At 46.3% G+C, this 24,817-nt stretch overlaps 1 protein-coding gene across 1 annotated transcript; it reads left to right on the top strand.

Annotated features, from left to right (window-relative positions):
• Nucleotides 1-23: 23 nt before the first annotated feature.
• LOC122943995 (caltractin) lies at nucleotides 24-17,708 on the top strand. The gene is made up of 5 exons (XM_044302187.1): nucleotides 24-426; nucleotides 4,638-4,787; nucleotides 6,324-6,452; nucleotides 6,933-7,070; nucleotides 16,382-17,708. Exons 1-5 carry the CDS (start codon nucleotides 424-426, stop codon nucleotides 16,469-16,471), a joined length of 510 nt encoding a protein of 169 aa, XP_044158122.1. The 5' UTR covers nucleotides 24-423; the 3' UTR covers nucleotides 16,472-17,708.
• The last annotated feature ends 7,109 nt before the right edge of the window (nucleotides 17,709-24,817 follow it).

Below are 24,817 nucleotides of genomic sequence, written 5' to 3'. Positions count from 1 at the left end.
GTGTCCAATCAGATTGCTGTAATGTTATTACTGTGCGCCTCAGATCCTTGCGCTTGTGCTAAACGTGGTGCCTCGTTAATGACTGCGCTTGCGCATAGTATCCCTCAGGACCCTTCTACATAATACCTGCCGGTTGGTAACAACCTGGGGGTGAAGGGCGGGGTTTCTGGAGGCTATGGAGAGGGCGTGGCGTTGCCATGGAAACGCTCTCATTAGCGTCTGTTTTGGCAACGTTCTGCTGAATGGCGGGCATTGCAGGCGCCGTCCTGACACTGAGGTGACTGTGGGCGGGTTCTTCCAGGCATCAATGCGAGGGACTGGGCGGCTCCCGGGGGAGAGGTAGCTCTGCAGATCCGTTACCCAGTAACAGACGCGCTCCAGGACTTCTCCCGGTGTGCACGGCGTCATACGGCTCTCCAGGAAATGGTAGGTGGTCGTGTGCGCTGTATCTGACATAGGGGGGCAGCTCCTACTGTAGACCTGTTGTGTCATTTTGAGAGGCTGATAAGTGGGGGTCCAGCCATAAGACCACCCATCAGGCATCTGGGGCACGTCCAATACACCCAGAATGGCGCATATCTGTCCCCCATCCCTTTACTGTTTTCATGACCTCTGCTTGCTGTTAGTGAATGAGGCTGAAAACCTGTCCATGCCAAATGTCTTTACAGATGCAGTTGTGACAATGTGTTAGTGGAGTCAAGAGTAGTCTGACCCCCAAACCAAAAGAATCCTCTTTCCTTGTAGAATCAGTGTAATGTGGTCTGGTGCACCATGGCCTCTGCGGTGGTGTGACCCTAAGTGGTATAACGTGCTGGTTGGGGACACGTCACCATGGACCCGATGTCACACTTGTGGGGGCGCCGGAAGCTGTGAGGAAGGAACCCTCAGTCCTGGGACAGAGCTGCTTTTTTCTTCTTCTTTATTTTATGCATATTCCCAGCGGTATTTATTTTGGTTTGGAGGTCAGATGAGGGTTTTTTCCTCTATATATAGGTCATCACTATCTGTTCGGTGGGGGTCTGACACTCGAGACCCCCGCCGATCAGCTGTATGAGGAGGCAGTGCCACTCGCAGTAGTGCCACAGCTTTCTCCCAGCTTTTCATTGGTCACGTGGTCTAGGACCCGCCCCGTGCTGCCGATAATTGGGCATCTCATCCTAAAGTCCACGAACGACCATATTCTCATTCATTGGCTGCTCATCTGCTCGATTATATGGACCAATTATGAATACTTGTTCCAAATAATTGGCCAGAAAATCGTGCTGTGTAATAGGACCTGAAAGATGACCATACAACCGAGGTAGATGTCGGCCAAATGCTTCACTCTGGATCTGTTCTGCACCCCTTACACACGCGGTCTGGCCCTTTTCTAGAAGGTAAGAGACGTCACTGTAAAGTATATATTGTTAATGAGGTGGGCATCCGAAAAGGAAACCAAAATATTGGTGGACCCCCTTTCCATGTGCACTGCGCCGACATAATGACTGATGTCACCATGATCCTACAAACCTCAGGGGATGAGGGGAGCCAGCGCACTGCTTCCGTATCTATCAGTCACTCCAGGCGAGTAGTGAATCAGTATGGGATCCTCCTCGTCTGTGCTTAGTCCTTCCAGTCCAGTACTGCCTCGACGTTTGTTTCCACCACTCCAGCCAACATACCCTGTTTTCAGACTGGAGACGGGCCTGACGGTAATGCCATTTATGATACCAGCTATGAGATTTCCAAACCTAAATTCATGTACAGCGCCTGCTGGACTGAGGCTTTCAGCCTGGGTGATAAGTGTGCTGTGTAGGGAGGCTTCAGGGCCCTCTGAATGTATGACTATAGGATGGATGAACTCCAGATGACGACTACCAGATTGTACAAGTCCCATTTAGCCTGCCATTGTAATTGGTGAGGTTGTTGTGCCTTACAATACGCAGGGATACTTGAAGAATAGTGTTGAGAGAACTTGTGTTTTAAGCTCAGCGTCTATGGTTCGGGTTATCGAAGAATCCGAAGAATGGTCCGTGGTAGCGGAATCCATAACGCGATTCTTCGATAACCTGAACTTTAGATGCCGAACTTAAAACACAAGTTCGCTCAACACTATTGAAGAACTATTTGCCAGGTGCATTATTGACTTGGACTGATTTAGAAATGTGCTGGATTAGGATTGTGGGATCTATTAAAACACAGTTTATGGGTGCACATTATGGCAATATAATGGTGTTGTCCTGTCCATTGTGTCTATGGCCCATGTAGCTGCACTCAAAAGACAGTCTTGGGGTCCATTCACACGTCAGTATTTTTCTATATCCCAAATTTTGGTCCGTTTTTTGCGGATCCGTTGTTCCTAAAAATGTTTCCGTATGTCATCCGTTTTTTGCGGATCCATTGACTTTGTATTGTACCAAGAACCGATTTTTGCGGATAATAGGACAAGTTTTATATTTTATCGGACATGCGGAACAACGGAAACGGACAGCACACATTGAGCTGTCCGAATTTTTTCAGGACCCATTGAAAATAAATGGGTACGCAACTGGTCCGCATCCGTTCCGCAAAAAACGGCACGGATCCGGAAAGAAACAACGGACGTGTGAATGGACCCTTAAAGGGGTTTTCCAAGACTTTTATACTGATGAGCTATCCTCAGGATAGGTCATCAGTATCTGAAGTGGGGGTCTGACACCTGGGACCCCTGCCGATCAGCTGTTTGAGAAGGATGCTTGCAGTAGCGCCTTTCTCCATGCTCACCAAGCACAGCGCCGTACATTGTATAGCGGCTGTGCTTGATATCACAGCTGAGCCCCATTCACTTTTATGGGGCTGAGCTGTGCCTGGGCCATGTGACGTATGAACGTGATGTAGCATGGTCTAGACCAGTGGTGGCGAACCGGTGGCACTCGGAGCCCTCTCTGTGGGCACCCATGCCCTGGAAAAAGTCTAAGGTGTACCAATATGCCTTAGACTTTTCCTGCTATTCATTAGCGCAGCGGGTGCTATGAACAGCACAAGCAGCGCACTGAATGTAGACAGGCTATTATAGCTGAGGCTACTTTCACACTCGCGTTTTGGGCGGTTCCGTCACGGATCTGCAAAAACGGATCCGTTACAATAATATAACCGCATGCATCCATCATGAACTGATCCGTTTGTATTATCTTTAACATAGCCAAGACGAATCTGTCATGAACTCCACTGAAAGACAGTGGGAGACGGATCAGTTTTCTATTGTGTCAGAGAAAACGGATCCGTTCCCATTGATTTACATTGTGTGCCAGGACGGATCCGTTTGGCTCAGTTTCGTGAGACGGACACCAAAACTCTGCAAGCAGCGTTTTGGTGTCCGCCTCCAAATCGGAATGGAGACTGAACGGAGGCAAACTGATGCATTCTTGGGTGTCCCAAAACGTAACCATACATTTCTTGTGAAAATTCAATCCACTATTTTTATGCAAACAAGGTGTTAAATGCGCGTCATTTGAAACATGAATCTGCCCCGGTTCTTTGATTGTCCCTAAGATTTTAGAGCTGATGGCGGTAACGCAGGGGAACCCCGGTACAACCAATGGAATGGCCCCGCCCACAAGGGTTAGAGGACCAGATTTTCACAAGAAAGGTATGGTTATGTTTTAGGGCTCCAACTCTACATGGCAGTATGCTTACTTTGAAGTTGATTTTTGGAGGTGACAGGCTCCCTTTAAAGGGGATGTCTCACTTCAGCAAATTACATTTATCATGTAGAGATAGTTACTACAAGGCACTTACTAATGTATTGTGATTGGCCATATTGCTTCCTTTGTTGGCTGTATTCATTTTTCTATCACATTATACACTGCTCGTTTCCATGGTTACAGACCACCCTGCAATCCATCAGTGGTGGCCGTGTCTGCACACTATAGGAAATAGCGTCAGCCTCTCTGGTGGCCGGGGCCATGGGAGCGCACATAGGCTGGTGCTTTATCCTATATTGTGCAAGCATGTCCACCACTGATGGATTGCAGGGTGGTCTGTAACCATGGAAACAAGCAGTGTATAATGTGATGCAAAATGAATCCAGGAAGCAATATGGACAATCACAATAACATTAGTAAGTGCCTTGTATTAGCTTTCTCTACTGTACATGATAAATGCCACTTACTGAAGTGAGACAACCACTTTAAGGCACACAGCTGTTGCCCGGCCGGGTCCTCCCCGCATCATGGATGCGGAACAATTTACTTCAATAGGTCCACAATCCAGAAGGTCGGTGCGGAACGGAGGCACTGAAGCACTACTGAGTGCTTCCGTGGGGTTTCTCTCCGTGCCTCCGTACTGCAAAGAATAGAACATGTTCTATTTTTAATTTTTTATTTTTTTGCTGTGCGGACGGATCACGGACCCATTCAAGTTGAATGGGCCTGTATTCGTCACGGCAGGCGCACAGATAGTGCCCGTGCATTGGGGACCGAAAGCACGGAACAGCCAAACAACGGCCGTGTGCATGAGGCCTCACATGGACTCTTCACTCACTGGTGCATTGTAATAATTTATATCCATGTCTGGAACTTCATACCACGTTTTTTTTTTCTTTGCTGCAGACATACTGTATCTATGATGACCAATCGGAGTAACTAAACTAAATTCCTCATTTTTCTATTGCTTATTAGGCATCTGTAATGAGAAAACCTGGTCTTGCCCAGCGTAAGAAAACCGGCGCAAAACCTGAATTAACGGAAGAGCAAAAGCAAGAGATCCGAGAAGCATTTGATTTGTTTGACACAGATGGGTCTGGTACTATAGATGTTAAGGAACTGAAGGTGGGTTCTGAAATGTAACATACCTTTACCTGACGCTTAAGACGAGGAGAACCATTTTACCTGCAGTGTAGTTTATAGATTGGAGTTCAGTTGTATTTATGTACCTGCTGAGAAGTCTTTTCTTATGTAGAGTTCTACCAGGGTCATTTATTTATTTAAAGGGCCTTCCGAGTGGGAAATTGAGTTATCCACAGGATAGGTCTTCACTATCAGATCATGGGGGTCTGACATCCGGCACTGCCACAAATCTGCATCCTCCTGACGCACCGCAGCTTTTTCAAACAGCTGATCAGAAGTTGTGAAAAGCCACAGAGAATTTGTGCTCGCCTCCACATTTTTTTAAATGGCTCGTTTTGTCTGGGGAGCAATCATCAGGGTAAACAAAATGGCCTCTGTCCCAATCACACATAAGGACAAGTTACTTAACAACACTGAGATAAAGAGCTACCTCCTCCCCCTCCTCTCTACTTGTCAGGGATTATGATCCTGAATTCAGATAAGAAATTTAGCTGAATCTCTGGGGAATTTAGTTCATGAGGAGACATGAAGTACAGAGAGGATGAACAGGACAGACTGTGGTAATGGAGACGGCATACAAGTGCTGCTGCTCATTATCCACACCTCACCCTCCTCTCATGTCTTCTCATCTCCATTCCCACAGAGATTCACCTGTATTCAGGGTCATGATTCCTGACAAGCAGAGAGGAGGACGAGGCAGCTCTTTAGCTCAATGATGTGAAGTAACTTGTCCTGCTGTGTGATTAGGACAGGTTTTGTGTGAACTGATAGGACAGCAGCCATTTTATTTCTCCTAATGATTGCTCCCTAGACAAAACAAGATATTCTAAGTAATGAAAGGTTCTTGTGAATATATTTATTATACAATAATATTTAAGTACTTTTTTCATATTTTATTTTTTTACTCTTGGAGAACCCCTTTAAACGGATTCTCATGAATTATTTTCATACTAGAAGTCCTGACAGGCAGTTTCTAGCATAACAAATACAGTTTTTATAATCTTTTGCTTTCATGTGTCTTTCTTGGTGCTGCTGTGATACTCCTCCCCCCTCTGGCAGCTGACAATATAGTCCTTTCTTACAGTTCTATCCAGTTTTACAGTCCTGACAAAGTGAGTGGAGTCTTCTGAGCTATAGAGCCATGGTACTTCAGGGGATCTGCTCCTTCCTAGACGAGCAGCAGATAGCTATTTCTATTATCGCTATACGGAGCCCTGGCTCTGGGGAGAGTGGTCGAGCATGCATGTCTACCAGCACTCGGCTTTAATCCCTTTAATGATGGAAAGACTGTCCGCTGTAGCAAGGAGGCTAAGCCCCATCCTTTTTCTCAGACTTGGGCAGTAGAAGGGGATGGACCTACTATAAAATATATACTGTTCCTTCCTTCCCAACACATTGGCAGCACTCTCTTCAGTGAAGCTTGGTGCTCATACTACCGCTGTTTAGAGAGGCATTGGTGTGCTCTTATGATGTACTACCATAGATGCATTGAATACTTTTTTGCTTGTCTTCATGCAGGTAGCCATGCGTGCCTTGGGTTTCGAGCCAAAGAAAGAAGAAATGAAAAAAATGATCGCTGACATTGATAAAGACGGTTCTGGTACCATTGACTTTGAGGATTTCTTATCTCTAATGACGCTTAAGATGGTAAGTGGGAGACACTGGGGGCAATTTATGAAGCCCCGTATGGTGGTTTTCTCAGTTTTTTTGTGCACACAATGTTTGCACAAAAATGTTGATGCTTTTGTGATTTTACACTCTATCACCACTTTTAAAAAAAAAAGTAGGTGGGAAGGAGGGGGGATGGTTAGGTAGGCAAATGGGCATAAGCTAGATTGATCAAATGTGACTTTGTTAAAATTTCGCAAAAAATCACTCCAGTAGGAGGGTGGCGTATAAACTGGAGTAACATCTTTAGATAAATTTGTTGAATCTTTAAATATAACCTTTATCAGGCAACATGTGCCATCTGACACATTTGGCACAAACAACACCAAAGCAGACCCAATCCAAGCTGCCTTGAAGAATTCCACCCATCATAAATCTCCTCACGTTGGCTTCATTCTCTGTTATAAGATGCTGGCACAACTTGTTTCTCCAATCTTGCATTGCTTTATTTACCACTAGAGTGAGAAAGACTCTAAAGAAGAAATCATGAAAGCTTTCCGATTATTTGACGATGACGGCACGGGAAAGATCTCCTTCAAAAACCTAAAGAGGGTTGCCAAGGAATTAGGGGAAAACCTGACAGATGAAGAATTACAGGTATGTTATGGCACCATAATAATAAAAAAATTATAATTTAAAGTCTACCTGTCAGTAAGGCTACTTCACACTTGCCGCAGAGTGATCCGGCAAGCAGTTCCGTCACCGGCAAAACGTATGCCAACTGATGGCATTGAAATGCCGCATCCGTCTTTCCGGTGTCATCCGGCAAAACGGAATCGGCATTTATTTATTTTTTTCACCTTTTTTTCGGTCTGCACATAAGGACGGATCCGGCACTAATACATTCCTATGGGAAAAAATTGCCGGCATTCGGGCAAGTTTTCAGTTTTTGTTTTTTGCCGGAGATAAAACCGTAGCATGCTGCGGTATTATCTCTGTCCTGATCAGTCAAAAAGACTGAACTGAAGACATCCTGAGGCATCCTGAACGGATTACTCTCCATTCAGAATGCATGGGGATATGCCTGATCAGTTCTTTTCCGGTATAGAGCCCCTGTGACGGAAGGCTATGCCGGAAAAGAAAAACGCAAGTGTGAAAGTACCCTAAAATAGTTTTTCATAAGTGAAAGTGTTCCACTGGTTGGCCTGGGGTTTCTCTAAATAGCAGACAAATGTCCCAACAACAGGTTGTCAGCAGTCACAACTAGGCAGTGCCCAGCTGTAAGGCTTTATGCAGACAACCATGTCCATTTTGCAGTCCGCCAAACCACGGATTCACAAATGGGAATGCGTCCGTGTGCATGCTGCATTTTGTTGCGGACCCTTTGACTTGACTTTGAGTACAAGTATAAGTTCTATTTTTATTTTTTCCATTTCATCCACCATGACGGCCCACATTGAGATTGACCCTTGACCTCTGTAGGGGCAGGAACACATAGAGAGTTTAAGAACCCCCCACCCCTCCACCTCCTCAGTGCTTTCCTGCCCCTACAGGGGCCAACACGTGGAGAGTTCCTCCTTCATGGAGGATGAAATAACCGTATCTTTCTTACAGGTTCTCCAGCTGGCCTCCCGCGGCAGGGGCCAAGGCTGGCCAGCTAGGAGCATCGAGGACCCTCGTCTTGGCTTATGCCGAGGCCTGTGGTCCTCCCCATACCTTCTGACTTCCTTCCCTCCTTGTGGACGCAGTCGAAGGTGCCGGCTTCTCAGCACGCGCGGCGCTCGGCGTCCTTTTCCTTCCGGAGGACCGAGCTCCAGCGTCCGGCAGGGGGAGCAGGTGCGACGCATGGAGCGTCTCTATGGGCGGGCCGGGCGACGCACGCCTCTCTTAGTAGGCTAGTGCGGCGCAGGCCTTCGCCGTCATGCAGGGCGCAGCTTGATGACGTCAGACGCCGGGAAATTTAAAAAGAAGACCACGGTTCCTCTCAGCACCTCTCCTGTCACACCGCGATGTCTGAGACACCTGCTCCCCGCCAGGAAGGTCCCGATCCTTCTGCCTCCAGCACAGTGAGTCCCCTTCGGGGGGGTATATATTTCAGTTCTTGTAAATCTGAATTACTGATGCTGGGTTATCTGGTTGCTTCCTTCTGCAGGGCAGCAAGGAATTAAAATCTAAAACAAAGCCCTTAAAATGCTGTGCTTGTTCCAAGCGTCTCCCCGAAAATTATAAAAAGCGACTATGCAAACCTTGCACTTCGGAGATTTGGAAAGCGGAGCAACCAGATATACTCTCGGAGATGAAGTCCTTTATTTCTGATGAGATTAAGTCCTCTTTAGCCTCCTTATCTACTCCTGCCAGCGACCCCATCCCTTCTAAGAAGCGTAAAATATCCGTTATTTCTTCCTCTGAGGGTGAAGAGGTTGAAGTGGCCTCTGCCTCATCCAGACAATTTCCTAACGAGGAACCCTTGTCGGACGGAGAGATTCTGGAGGAGGATAAAAGATACTTCTTTTCCGCTAAAGAAATGGAAGAGCTGCTCCGAGCAGTCAGGTCCACCATGGGTATTGAAGATATTCCTAAACCCCGTACGGTTCAGGATGAGATGTTTGGGGGCCTTAGAGCTAGGTCTCCTATTGTTTTCCCCATCAATGAAAATATAAAGGAGATGATATTAGAGGAATGGTCGGATCCAGAGAAGAGACTTGGCGTTCCTAAAGAATTCAGGAATAGGCTCTGCTTTGACCCGTCTGAAAGTAAAATATATAACCAGACGCCTAAGGTCGACTTGCAAGTATCCAAGGTAGCAAAAAAGACCGCCCTACCCTTTGAGGATTCCTCTCAGCTAAGTGATCCTATGGATAGAAAGGCAGATGGCCTTCTTAAGAAATCCTGGGAAGCGGCGATGTTTGGGGTAAAAACTAACATCTCCGCCACATCCGTTGCCAGAGCAATGTATATATGGCTTGGAGAACTAGACGAACATCTGAAGAACAAGACTCCAAGAGAAGAGATCAGGGAATCTCTCCCCCTTCTCCGCTCCGCCACGGCATTTTTAGCCGATGCATCGGCAGAGTCAATCAGATTTTCCGCCAAGGATGCTGCCCTTTCTAATGCTGCCCGTCGGGCTTTATGGATGAAAGCCTGGTCCGGAGACAAGGCATCCAAGGCCAAGCTTTGTTCTATCCCCTTTTCAGGGGAATTTGTCTTCGGCCCCACTCTGGATAAAATCCTAGAGGGCGCAGCAGACAAGAAGAAGGGTTTTCCAGAGGACAAAGAACCAAAGAAGAAGCCCTTTCGGCAGTACCAACCCCAGCAGAGATCCTACAGGGGGAAAGGGAAGTCTGGCCGATGGAGTTATCCAAAAGGGGGGAGAGGAAGAGGCTTTATCCTCAATCCCCAGAATAGGCAACCGAAGCAGCAATGACGCCAGGGTAGGGGGGCGACTGATGGGTTTTCTATCCTCCTGGAGTCGGGTAACTTCAAATCCCTGGGTGCTAAATATAATCTCCCAGGGCTACAGGATAGAGTTCACATCAGTCCCCCCAAAAAGATACTGCATCACATCTCAGAGCAGATCAGATCTCCCGAAAATCTGGCAGGGCGTCCAAGACCTCTTAGAGCTAGGGGTAATACGAAAGGTTCCTATACCAGAGGAAAGAAGAGGATTCTATTCCAGTCTTTTTTTAGTAAAAAAACCAGATCAATCCTTTCGCACGATAATAAACTTAAAACCCCTAAACAGGTCTATCTTATACAGGAGGTTCAGGATGGAGACCATCCCATCCACAATCCCTCTGATCCCAAAAGGAGCATTCATGTCGTCAATCGATCTGAAGGACGCTTACTACCACGTCCCCATCCATCATCTTTCCCAAAAGTATTTAAGGTTCGCTCTAAGAGGTCCAGACAGGTCTATACATCACTTCCAGTATGTCGCCCTCCCTTTTGGTATTTCCTCGGCCCCCAGGGTCTTCACAAAGATCGTAGTAGAGATGGTGGCCTGCCTTCGTCAAGAAGGAATCACAATTATACCTTATCTCGACGACTTCTTAATCCTGGGCAAGACAGAATCCGAAAACCTTTCGGCAACCCAAAGATTCTCGGAACTCTTAAGGAGCCTCGGATGGATTATAAATATAAAAAAATCCACCCTAACCCCGTCCACAAGAATAAAGTTCCTGGGCGTGGAATTAGATTCGTCTCGGCTGATGACCTTCCTCCCTCAGGACAAAGCTACTGCCCTGATAGAGAAAGTCAGAACATTCCAGAAGGCTCGCAACTGCTCCATCAGAAAGGCCATGAGTCTCCTAGGAAGCCTAACGGCCTGCATCCCCTCGGTGGCTTGGTGCCAAAGCCACACAAGAATAATCCAAAATTGGATCCTAACTATCTGGGACGGAAAACAGTTAAGCCTGGACAGGGTCTTTCGTATCCCTCAGTCTGTAAAAACAGATTTGGACTGGTGGAAAGTAAAAAGAAGGCTGCTAGGGGGCCTTCAGTGGCGGAATCATCCCGTCATTCAGGTAATTACGGACGCAAGCCTCGGAGGCTGGGGAGCAAAGATAGGAGATCATCTTCTACAGGGTACCTGGCCTGCCGAAATAAGAGACAGATCTTCCAACTACCGAGAGCTTTACGCAGTCCTGGAAGCTTTACTAAAAGGAGAGTGCCTTCTAAAAGGACAACATCTAAGAGTAATGTCAGACAACACCACAACGGTGGCCTATCTGCGTCACCAGGGGGGAACAAGATCACGGCCTCTTGGCGAGATAGCAAAAAGAATTTTCTCCTGGGCAGAAGTAAACACTTTATCTCTGTCCGCCATCCACCTAAAGGGCTGCGAAAACACAGTAGCAGACTTTCTGAGCAGAGAGACAGTAGACCCAGGAGAATGGTCTCTGAACAGGAAGATCTTCCAAAAGATCTCAGAAAGGTGGGGCTGTCCAGAGGTAGACCTATTCGCCACCAGGAAAAATGCGCAGGTAGACTGTTTCTGCTCCCTAAACCCAGGAGACAATCCATGGGCAATAGATGCTCTATCAATACATTGGAATTGGAGACTAGCCTACGCCTTTCCCCCAATACCACTGTTACCTCGGATTGTCCAGAAGCTTCTGGAGGAACCGACTACTCTCATCCTGATAGCCCCTCTATGGCCAAAGAGAAGTTGGTTCTCCACCCTAAGACAGCTATCGCTGGAGGATCCGTGGGAGATTCCCTTCCAGAGGGACATTCTAGTCCAGGGCCCTCTTCTTCACCCAGACCCAGGCATGTTCAGGCTGTCAGCCTGGATCCTGAGAGCGAGACACTAAGAAGCAGAGGACTTTCGGAAAAGGTGATATGTACTCTGAGGGCAAGTAGGAAAAAGGTGACCTCCTCCATCTACCTCAAGATCTGGAAGAAATACTGTTCCTGGTTAGGAGTTGAGCGCCCAGACACCACCTCTCCTCCCATCAACAGAATTTTGGACTTTCTACAGTGCGGCCTTGAGTTAGGCCTTAGACCTAGTACTTTGAAGGTCCAAATTTCTGCCCTAAGCTCCTTCTATGACTGTAGCCTGGCCAACCACAGATGGATCAGGAGGTTCTTCAGAGCGGTTGCTAGGTTGAGACCCTCCCTGAGATCCAGAATTCCGACCTGGGATCTTAACACCGTACTAGAGGGCTTAACAAAACCTCCTTTTGCACCTTCATCGGAGATCTCTCTAAAACACCTTTCCTTTAAGACTGCCTTTCTGATCGCCATCACCTCAGCCAGACGCATCGGGGAGATCCAGGCTTTATCATGTAGAGAGCCCTACCTCCAAATTAACAAGGATCACATCCGTTTAACTCTCGACCCAGGCTTTCTCCCCAAAGTAGTCTCTCCTTTCCATCTAGAGCAGGAGATCTTCCTACCCTCTATCCCTAGGTCCGATCAGGCAGGGTCTAGTGATAGGTTACATCTCCTGGACGTCAGGGACATAGTTATCCGTTACCTGGATTCTACCAGAGATTTTAGGGTGGACGACAATCTCCTTATTCAGTTTTCAGGGAAGAATAAAGGAAAGAAGTTAGCCAGGTCTTCCATAGCTAGATGGATCAAATCCACTATTGAATGTTGCTACAAGATCCAGAACAAACCCTGTCCTGGTAATGTTAAAGCCCATTCTACTAGGGCCACATCCTCCTCTTGGGCCGAGAAAGGAGGGGTCTCGCTGGACCAGATTTGTAAAGCCGCAACCTGGTCTAGTGCTAATACTTTCGTAAGACACTATCGTCTTAATCTTCCGGACGCAAATGAAGCTCTTTTCGGCCGGAAGGTTCTACAGGCGATATCCCCACCCATTTAGTTATCTGATATGTCTCAATGTGGGCCGTCATGGTGGATGAAATGGAAAAACCGCAATTAGACTTACCGGTAATTCCGTTTCCTTGAATCCACCATGACGGCCCATACTATTCCCCGTCCCTAAAAAAAAAAAAAAAAAAAAAAAAACATATATATAAAATATAAAAAAAAAAAAAAAAAAAGATTTTTTGGATTTATGTTGCATATTCATGCAGGAGTTTAAGGGTATGGATCAATATCCTTTTACGTTTGTTCCACCTTTTCGGGTAATTGTGAAGCACTGAGGAGGTGGAGGGGTGGGGGGTTCTTAAACTCTCTATGTGTTCCTGCCCCTACAGAGGTCAAGGGTCAATCTCAATGTGGGCCGTCATGGTGGATTCAAGGAAACGGAATTACCGGTAAGTCTAATTGCGGTTTTTTTTATTTTTTTTGCGGAGCCGACGCACTGATGCGGAAAGCATGCAATGACTGACTTTCTTTATGGCAGAAAACTGACGTGGAGGGAGTGATAAATTCCACCCACTGTATGCTCCGATATTGGAGACATGCAGAGTGTCCACACTTCGGGTATGGCTAATACCCCATGCCAAGAAATGTATTTCTACGTTATTGTGGATACAGGTCCCGGCAAGGACTACATAGATAACTATAGTTAGAATCAGCTTCGTTTACCATTCCCCCTTTTTCAGAAAGTGAGGGTGGTGTAGAAACGCAGCTAGTGGTGCTTAAAAGGTCCCAAACCAGGGGTTTGCGTCATTTTTACGCCAGAGGCATAGGAGATCATAGTAAATGACCCTCAAAGTGCGTTTTTCATTGCTTAATTTTTTTTTTTATAAATGAGGCCCAATATGTGCAAAACTAACAAACACAAAGACGTTAGACACTGTTCTGTGTAACCATTGGTATATTGTATATACTACTGTGATTCTCCTCTTGCTGCTAGAGGGAGAGAGAGGCTTTAAAAAAAAAAAAAAAAAAAAGATACATTATAATGTTTCTCCTGTACTATTGGTTTATGCAAAGTTTGTTGAAATGACACTGAGGCAAACTTCAACTCCCGGTATACCTGGACAGCCTACAGCTATTAGTTCATGCTGGGAGTTGTAGTTTTGCAACAGCTGGAGTGTGCAGGTTGAGCATCCCTGATCTAAACCTTAGACGGGATTAAATCTTCCCCTCTATTGTTCTATATATTTACGCCAGAAAACTGAAGTTAATACTTTCTGAAATCTGCTTGAATGTTCTGCTGTATTATTATGTTTATTTTTTTGTAGCTCCATTCTGCTGTCTAATGTGTGATCTAGCAGCTTATGTAATTGTATTACTGTCACCTGAGCTCCCACAATGCACTGGTAACTGGAATCCCACAGACCCTTCTTCTGTAGTAAGCTACTAATAGAACGTCCACAAATATATGCTGGAAATTCAGTAACGCAAGCCTCAGTATCAACTTGAATCCTTGTAGATTGTAGATCAAATAACATTAAATAGCATCAAACGAGGCATGGACTCGCGGGGCAGGGATGTAATATTACTCCTTCACAAAGCGTTGGTGCGGCCTCATGTGGAATATGCAGTTCAGTTCTGGGCACCAGTCCGTAGAAAGGATGCCCTGGAGCTGGAAAAGGTACAGAGGAGAGCAACTAAACTAAGAGGCATGGAGGGTCTTGGTTATGAAGAAAGATTAAAATAATTACATTTATTTAGTTTTGAGAAGAGACATCTAAGGGGGAACATGATTAACCTATACAAATATATAAATGGGCCATACGTAAAATATGGTGAAAAATTGTTTTACGTAAAATGCCCTCAAAAGACAAGGGGGCACTGCCTCCGACTGGAGAAGAAAAAATTCAGTCTCCAGAAGTGTCAAAGCTTCTTTACTGTAAGAACTGTGAATCTGTGGAATAGACTTCCTCAGGACGTGGTCACAGCAGGAACAATGGACAGTTTTAAAAAGGGTTTAGATGAATTCTTAAAAGTAAACAACATTAATGCTTATGAAATGTGTAGAAATCTGAGTCTCAATTACTTCTGGGATTCGCGACCCTTTTTTTTTCAACTGTATCAACTATGTAACCTGCTCACTGCTGATGATGATCTTGTAGTTTAAACATTTCTTGCAACTGTTTATTTAACCCATTAAAGGGGTATTCTAGGAAAATCAGTCCTTCGTACTGTCCTGTGGAAGACACCGTAGTCTCCTGCCCCTCGCTCCGCAGATGCACTCACACAGGCTGCGGGCTCTTGGGTCCCAACCGGGCCTGTTCCATTCTCTTTCTGTTCAGCTGCATAATAGCAATTGAATTTATTCATACATTTCTAGCAGGAATAACGGAGGAGTGGAACAGCACAGTTATAATAAAAGATGCTCCAGAACTGTTATGGGGAATATGAGTGGTTTCTAAAACAGACTTGTCAGTATAGGGCAGTGATGGCTAACCTTGGCACTCCAGCTGTGGTAAAACTACAACTCCCAAGATGCCCCGCTTGCTTGGCTGCTCTCAGAACTCTATAGAAATAAATGGAGCATGCTGGAGTGCCAAGGTTAGCCATCACTGGTATAGGGGATGACTATTAGATTGGTGGGGGTAGCTGAATTACCCCTTTATGGGTGGGTAAGCAGTAGCAACCAGTAGATTTGTGAATTTGAATTCTTTTGATTTGAGGTTGGGGAAGTGTAGGGGCCAGTTCGGCAATAGGCCTAGAACTTGTTAATGGTTCCCATGGATTTCTTCTTGTCTGACTACTAAAAGTCAGGAGAACAGAGACCCTGAGCCCTGACCCTTTTTATAGAGCTTCACCTACAGAAAGAGATCAGCAGGAAATTGCCTTTCGTGTTCTCTGCAAGATTCCTTAATGATTTTGCTTTAGAAACATGCAGAAAATCTACCGCCTGAAAAACCTAGTGGGCATGTTTAAATGTAATTTCCCTCAGGGTTGTCCCATCTCACACTTTCCTGGCCAAGGTGGGAATAACCCACAGAAAGCGCTGGCCCACGGAGCCAGAGTTAGGGCTCCAGCACATGTTCATATCCGTTTTGCATTCTGTAAATCGCAAAATACGGATGCAGTCCGCCGGCATCCCGCACTTTTAGCTGGCCACAAACGGACATGTTCTATCATTTACGGCACAGCACATGGAAAACATCTGTGTGCTGTCTGCATTTTTTTTTTTTTTTTGTGGCCCTATGGGAATTAATGGGTCTGCATTCGATTCGCAAAAAATGCGGCTTGGATGCAGATTGAAAATACGATTGTGTGCATAAGGCCTTATGGAGATGGCTGAGCGGCTGGTGTGTCGCTGTTGCCGTAACTTCCATAGCAGTGAGTGGCTGCTGTGTAGACAGCATAGCACAGCAAGCCGTTTCCATATTGGGCATTACGAACACAGTGGAGCGCCACGCCAGGCCGGCACTTACTGCGGGTTATTGTCTCGAAATGAGACAACCCCTTTGACATTTCTTTTATGTAATCTTTTTTTTAACCTGGGACTACAAATGAGCTCATCACACTGGTAATTTATAAGCTACGAAATACACAATGTTCTGAGTGTAGGCATCATACAAGGCTATGCTTCATCGTGCTGACTATTGTTGTCCAGGTTTTCACAAATGTCATCATTTTGTTTTAATTAGGAAATGATTGACGAAGCCGATCGTGATGGAGATGGGGAAATTAATGAACAGGAATTTCTTCGGATCATGAGGAAGACGAGCCTTTACTAAGCTGGTTGCGGAAAACATATTAATGGGGTTGTCCCCTTATTTAATTTTTTTTTTTACATTGATGACCTATCTTCAGGATAGGTCATCATTATCAGATGTGCGGTGTGCCGACTCCCCGCTGTATGAGCGCTGCCTTCTCTTCACTGTCTACCTGCTCATTGTCGCAACTGCAGCTGTAATTGCGATTGTTCAAGTGAACAGGAAGGAGCCGTCCTATTGACGTGAATGGGGACGGAGCGGTTGTAATTACATCTGTTCATTGCTGCGTCTGCAACAGTGAGCAGGTAAACAAAAGAAGGCAGCGCTAGTAAGAGCGCTGCATTCTCTTCAAACAGCTAATCAGCGAGGGTGCTGGGAGTCGGCTCCACACCAATCCAAAATTGACCTATCCCAATATTAAAAAAAGTGGACAACCCCTTTAACACTGTGAAGATATATACAGAAAAGCAAACCAAAAAAAAAAGCTATTTGGAATGGCCTGTCCTAAGATTTGCATCTGGACCGTCAAAGTTACGTGTATTGTTCTGTTATATGCCATGTCTTTTAAATGGATCCTTTGAAATGTGCCACTACTCGGAGCATGTCTGTACCACTCATCTGTGTTATTAGCTGTGTTTTGACATGTACACAGTGATACATTAGCATTAGCAATATGCTATTAGTAAATCTCCCCAATAATAGTTCTTCACCCACAAAGGGCTGTGCTGCTGCTGAAGAAGCTCCCCCTGCTGCTTGATTGATCTAGCTGCACATCTCACCTGGCATCGGCAATCTCGCACCAGCGCCCCAAGAGCATCCGGAGCAGTAACTGTGTGTGTGTTGCTACTCTTCCAGATAGCTGCGCATGAACAGTCGCTGCTGTGGAACAAAGCCAGTGCTCTTGCGTCGTTGCTCGGAGCAGAGACACAGGTGCAAGTTTGTTAGGGCCGGGTGAGATGTCCAGCCCTGTCAATCAAGGGTCAGGGGTATCTTCACCAGTAGGGACAGTCCCTCCCAGATGAAGAACACTTGTTGAGGAAACAGAGACTGTTGACGTATGAATCAATTTACTAATCTTTACTCCTGTTCTTCCCTTTAAATATGGCAAAGCTTAGTTTTTTCTACCCTGTTGTGTCTTGCCTCCTGTTTTATTTCTTTGCATTGGATGAATGGCTGGTGGTTCAGTCTTTACTCTTGGCTTTGTGTTTGTTAAAGTGCACTGTAGTATATTGACTTGAATATTTTGTAATAAACCTATTTTTTCAAAGTTTTTTTTTTTTGCTTCAGTTTTGGCATTCTATTTTCATTAGGTTGGTAAACTGTGTTTTCACCATGCGTTTCTTTTTCTATTCTTTTACATTTCTTGTAACCCCTGCACTCTTCCACTAGGGGGAGCTCATCAGCTTTGTCATACATTTACACACATATGTATGCATGCTGATTATAGCAATAATAATCTTTATTTATATAGGGCCAGCATATTCTGCAGCACCTTACAGTTCAGGGGTTCATGTACAAACAGTCATAAATAACATAGCAACAGACAAGTCGATTATTACAACAAGAGGAATGAGGGCCCTGCTCGCAAGAGCTTACAATCTATGAGGGGATAGGAGTGGTACAAAAGATAGAAGTGCTTGTTATGTACGATAGTCCAGCCATCCTGGGAGAATAGGGGAGCAGATATAAAGCCACATGAGCCAATATACGAAGTGCTTCTGGGTGCAGTAGAGGCTCAGCTTCAGGGAATGATAAATGGGCTATGGGAGGTTAGATCAAGGGAGGTGATAGGCCACCCTGAAAAGATGTGTTTTTTAGCAAACGCTTAAAGGGCTTCTGTCAGCCCACTAAACCCTTTTTTTTTTTTCCCCCCGTTAATATTAATCCCTACACTGCAAGCTCCCTGTACATATGCTAAATATTCATTTTCGTTCAGTAGATATTGTTAAAAATCAAGTTTTATAATATGTAAATTACCTTGCTACCAGCAAGTAGGGCGGCTACTTGCTGGTAGCAGCCGCATCCTCCTCTCATAATGACGCCCCCTCCGCCGTTTGATTGACAGGGCCAGGGAACGGGTTCGTTCTCTGCTGGCCCTGTTCGAATTCAAAATATCGCGCCTGCGCCGTACCTTTCTTTAATCTGTGCAGGCGCACTGAGAGGCAGCCTCTCTCCCGGCCGCTCCATCCTCAATGCGCCTGCACCGGGTGTAGATGTGACGTCATCGGCGCAGGCGCATTGAGGATGGAGCGGCCGCCTCTCAGTGCGCCTGTGCCGATGACGTCACATCCACACCCGGCGCAGGCGCATTGAGGATGGAGCGGCCGGGAGAGAGGCCGCCTCTCAGTGCGCCTGCACCGATTAAAGAAAGGTACGGCGCAGGCGCGATTTTTTGAATTCGAACAGGGCCAGCAGAGAACGAACCCGTTCCCTGGCCCTGTCAATCAAACGGCGGAGGGGGCGTCATGATGAGAGGAGGATGCGGCTGCTACCAGCAAGTAGCCGCCCTACTTGCTGGTAGCAAGGTAATTTACATATTATAAAACTTGATTTTTAACTATCTACTGAACGAAAATGAATATTTAGCATATGTACAGGGAGCTTGCAGTGTAGGGATTAATATTAACGGGAAAAAAATAAATAAAAGGGTTTAGTGGGCTGACAGAAGCCCTTTAAAACTGGCAAATTGTCTGGAGAGAGAGTCATTGGCTGAACGGAGAGCACGGGTAGGGTGGTAGACAGAGATGTAGGGTCGTGCAGCACTGTGGAGGGCTTTGTGGGTGAGGACGAGCAGTTTGAATTGGATTCTATAGTGTATGGGTAGCCAGTGCAGTGACTGACATAGGTGACCCTGGCTGCTGCATTAAGAATAGATTGGAGAGGGGAGAGTCTGGTGAGGGGGAGGCCAATTAATAGTGAGTTGCAGTAATCAAGGCGGGAGTGGATCAGGGCAACAATGAGAGTTTTTCTTGTTTCCATAGTGAGAAAGGGGCGGATACTAGAGATGTTTTTGAGGTGCAGGCGGCATGAGTGGGAGAGAGATTGAATATAAGGGGTGAAAGAAAGATCAGTGTCAAGTCACCCCAAGACAGCAGGTGTGCTGCCCAGGAGTGATATGACGGTGCTGCACACCGAGACGCAGATATCAGGTTTAGGTAGGTTAATAGATAGAGAGAATACAAGAAGTTCCGTTTTTGAAAGATTTAGCTTCAGATAGAGAGGACATAATGTTAGAGACGGCAGAGAGTGGGGCGTGGCTAGCAGAGGATGTGAGCAGACGTGCTGAGCAGAGCTCCCGCACCACCTCGACTATTTATCCTGTTTAGAACCCCCAGAAACCGACTTTAATTCAACACAACTGAAGCCCTGGTGCTGTAGACGCCTGCTCGCCCGAAGCTGGAACTTTTCGGGCCAATTTGTGAGCTAAAATGGGCCCAAAGAAAGATTCCAAAGGCCCGAGCAGGGAGTTGCAGGATGGCGCCGGGCCTGACGCGGCGCAGTGATCGCGCGAAAGACATTCAGTGGGAAGCAGCTGCCAAGCTGGGGAGGTTCGCGCACTCACCAGACTTTGTGGACTTGCCTGAATCAAGCGGGAAGCGAGACAGGTCTTCGTCTCAACCCGAATCTAATGGTGTGGGCGAGGAGAACAGCGTACATGATGTTTCTGCCAGCGGCTCTAACAGGTACGAAGCACTGCGAGGCTGTACAGAATCGGAAGACACTGACGCTATGGAGCCTGATATTGAAGAACCTACCCTCAAGGATGTGCTGAAAGCCATCACCCAGTGTGGGAAATCACTAACGGCCCTGAGAATGCAGGTGGGCTCCATAAAGGAGGATGTGTCCATAGTGCGCCATGATTTAAAACGCCTGGCAGACCGCACAACTGCCCTGGAGGGGCAGATGGGGGAAATGGAAGATGTTGTACCCTCCCTCAAAAGAGCTTCTGCTGACCATACTCAAAAAATAGCTCTCCTAATGGCCAAACAAGACGACCTAGAAAATCGGTCACGGAGAAATAACGTGCGCATAGTGGGGGTACCGGAGAAGATTGAGGGCTCTAACCCGTCAGATTATTTTGAAACATGGGCGAGAGAAACCTTTGGAAGAGAGACTCTGACACCTCTTTTCGCTGTAGAAAGGGCCCATAGGGTTCCTACCAGACCGTTACCACCGGGTGCCCCACCAAGACCGGTCCTTATGAAAATCCTGCACTATAAGGATAGAGACATTCTCCTGCGTAAGGCCCGGGAGCAGCCTGATTTAACCATTGGTGGTCAGAGGGTGTCGCTGTTTCCAGACTACTCTATGGAGGTCCAGAAGCGGAGGTCGCGGTTCATAGATATAAAGAGGCGGCTGCGCAGCCTGAACGTCCCCTACTCCATGCTGTTTCCAGCACGGCTGCGGATAGTTGCTCTGGGCAGAACCAACTTCTTTGAAGACCCTAAAGAGGCCCTCCGATGGGTGGACAGCCACGAAAACCGTTTGAGAAATGCTGACCCACAGGCGGATGACGGCTGAAGGACGGTTGCAGTAGTTCGGTTTGCATGACTGAATATATGCGTGTGCGTGATTCTGTGCCTCTGTGATTAGACAGTCATGTGCGTAGGGATAGGGGTTGAGTTATCTGCAGTTTATTGTTTCAATATGCCTCATACTGATGGAACATGTATACTTTATCTCCTTAACGGGTTCATGTGATAATAGATGGACTATCGAAGAGAGGGTGCGGGGGGCGGGAATGCTAGTGTAGTGTGAATTCTGAGGAGCATTGTATAGCTTTGATATTTAGAGTTCGCCACGTCTTCCCACTAAAAGTCTAGTACGCAATGAGGAGTCGGTGGTTCTGACACGGTTACGTTTCTTTAAACCTGCAGTCCCTCTGGGAGCAAGAGCAGGGCCCTGTCAGACACACCGACGACCGAGGCCTAGACTACTTCAAAATAGGAGTGACTGGGATTGTTCCTTTCTCTCCTGTCTCGTTTTTTTGTTGTTTGTTTTGTCTGTCTGTGTTCTTATGTTTGGGGTGTGGGCTAAGTTAGGAACCAGGATGTGCAGGAATATACTATTATCCACAGCGGGGCTGCAGTATAATCATGTTGCCGGGTTAGGTCAGAATGGGATCCAATTCACCTGTAGAGAAATGTTTTGTACTAATGGCTAGTAAGGTCACCTTTTTCAGCTGGAACGTTAGGGGAATTAAAGAAGCAAACAAAAGGCGGGCAGTGTTGGATGGTGTGGGGAAGTATCAGCCCTTGATTTGCTGTCTCCAAGAGACCCATTTATTGCCAGACCAAACTGGCATTCTTACACCGAGATGGGCTGGTCACTGCTTCCATGCCACCTATTCTGCTTATGCAAGAGGGGTGAGCATCTTGATACACAGGTCTATTGCATTCACCTGTTTCTCCCAGAAAATTGACAGAGAGGGCAGGTATGTGTATTTGCATGGCTCCCTATATTCAGTTGAATGTGTAATTATTGGTGTTTATATCCCTCCACCATATTCCCCACAGGTGATGAAACAGTTGATTGCTTTGATAGCAGAAAGACCTAATGTACCTACATTAATGATGGGAGATTTTAACAACATACCTAACTTATCAATGGATAAATCCTGGGTTTCCCCACAGGTGGTCAGCAGCGATCTCACTCCCTTTGGCCGATTACTACAGGAAGCAGCCATTCTGGATTTCTGGAGGTTGAGGTACCCTGACATTAGGCGGTTCTCCTGTCGCTCCAGCACATTTGGTTCCTTGTCCAGAATAGATTTCATTCTGGGAAACGAAGAAATGGGCTATTTACTGCATGACATTAGATACTTACCGAGACAGATTTCTGATCATTCACCGATTGTGGTGACCGTCCAGATGTTGCCGCCCATGTCGCGCAGGGCTACTCAATGGAAGTTCAACCCCTTCTGGCTGAATATCCTAACTGATCTGTCAGATGTAAAGGAGGATCTAACTGAGTTTTTTGAACGAAATCTTCCCTCTGCCAGTAAGATAGTAGTGTGGGATACGATGAAGGCCTATTTGCGAGGGATACTGGCTGCTAAAATCAGTGGGAGGAAAAAAGAGAACAATGCTCTAACCAAACAGTTACTCCTAGCGGTGGAAACAGCTGAGAATAATTATATAGAAGACCCTAGACCGGAGCTTGAAACTCAGTGGAAAGAGGCGCAGCAGCAGTTAGACGAACGCCTGCTCCAGAATGCCCGTAATAGGCGGCTTTTCTTGAAACAAACGTATTATGAGGAGGGAGAGAAGGCTGGCAGATTATTAGCTCTGATCACTAGGGCTCAACAGAAGTCTAACTATGTGGCGGCGCTGCGCGATGCGGACGGTACGGTGCAGGTTACCACAGAAAAAACATCCCAGGTATTGTTAGGGTTCTATAAGAACCTATACTCTTCTAAAACTGTAGCTACGGAGACCGACATTCGAAATTTCCTTCATCCCTTACGATTACCCACTCTAGATCAGGACCAAAGGACGCTCCTGGATAGCCCCTTCACTTTGAGAGAGTTAGAAGTGGCGCTGGGAGATATGGCTAACAATAAAGCTCCAGGGAGTGATGGCCTACCTGCTGAGATTTATAAACAATTCGCTCCAATTTTACTGCCCCAGCTATTGGAAGTATTTAATGAGGCCCAACTAACAGGTAGTTTGCATAATAGAATGAACGAGGCGATTATAGTTGTTATACCTAAGCCAGGTAAAGATCCGGTGGAGGCAGAGTCATATAGGCCAATTTCATTGTTGCAGGCGGATATTAAGTTGCTAGCCAAAATATTGGCTAACCGTCTTAACTCGGTTATTGCCACACTCGTAAACAAGGACCAGGCAGGTTTTATGCCAAACATGTCGACTGCGATAAACATCAGGAGACTCTTTCTGAATATTCAGGTGGGCCAGGTTCACGCCTTGAATGCGGCGGTCGCGTCTCTTGACGCGGCCAAAGCATCAGACAGCGTGGAATGGCAGTACTTGTTCCTGGTACTGGAAAAGATGGGGGTGGGACCGGTATTTATTGACTGGATCAAAATGATGTACGCTGGCCCTACGGCTAGAATACTGGTGAATGGATGCCTGTCTGACCTGTTCAATTTGAAGAGCGGTACCCGACAGGGGTGTCCGTTGTCACCGCTGTTGTTTGCGATGGCAATCGAGCCTTTGGCGGAGGCCTTACGTGTATCAACGGAGGTCAAAGGAATTGCATATGGGTCGGCAACTGAAAAAGTAGCACTATATGCGGATGATTTGCTCATGTTTTTAGATGACTGGGAAACGTCCCTACCGGCTGCCATGGAAATTATTGACGGATTTGGACACATATCGGGCCTAAGAATTAATTGGTCAAAGTCGGTCCTAATGCCGCTTACTGATAGTATGGCGGTAGATCCTATGTCGGCAGGTGGGCTGCAGGTAGTGTCGGGTTTCAAGTATTTGGGGATTCAGATATCCAGGAATAATAGGGATTTTATAGATCTGAATGTAACGCCGTTATTGGATAAGTTCAGGAAGAAAGTACAGGCATGGTCGAAATTGCCTCTATCTATGGTTGGCAGAACAAACTTGCTTAAAATGATTCTTATGCCCCAGCTCCTATATGTGCTGCACAACGCCCCCATGTGGATTCCGCTGGGTATGTTCTATACTATCAATGCAATCTTTAGAGACTTAATCTGGAAGAAAGGGATTCCTCGGATTAAATTAAGTACCCTGTGCAGGTCTAAGACCCAGGGAGGACTCAGTGTCCCTGACCCCTTAGCTTACTTTTTGGCGGCCCAAATGCAGCACATGAGGGGCTGGGGAGAGGAAGAAACGGTGAATAAGATAGGTACAATAGCGAAGCACTTGCTTAACGGAAGGTGTCTCCTATCAGCGCTGGAGGATGGTACTTTTAAAGAGATTGGGAAGAAATACGGGGTATTAGACTTAATGCATAGGGTGTGGTGGAAAACCAGGAAAATGGCAGGAATTGTAGGATATACGAAGTTCACTCCAATCTGGCCGAATATCATGTATGCTGAACTCAATAAGGTTTCAAGTGTCAGGACATGGAGGAGGTTTGGTTTGGACAGGTTGTGCCAATTGTTTGGAGACACATCCCTGAAGGATTTCTCTGCATTACAGCAGGAGTTCAATCTGCCCAAATCTCTCTTTTATGTATTCTTACAAGTGAGACATGCCATACAAGTGCAGGAGCGACAGGAGAAATTGTTGCCCGCCCAGAAACACCCGATTATAGACCTCACGGCCACTGGTGGCGGCTCGGGGGGAGTGATATCGCTGCATTACCTTAGCTTAATGGAGGCCATACATAAAAAAAATCCTGCTGCAACTGTTCGGAAAATGGGAAAAA

The sequence above is a fragment of the Bufo gargarizans genome, chromosome 1 (assembly GCF_014858855.1).
Source record: "Bufo gargarizans isolate SCDJY-AF-19 chromosome 1, ASM1485885v1, whole genome shotgun sequence".
Classification (NCBI taxonomy): Eukaryota; Metazoa; Chordata; class Amphibia; order Anura; family Bufonidae; genus Bufo; species Bufo gargarizans.
The sequence above is the reverse complement of the archived record's forward strand: the minus strand, read 5'-3'. Positions and strand labels throughout refer to the sequence as shown.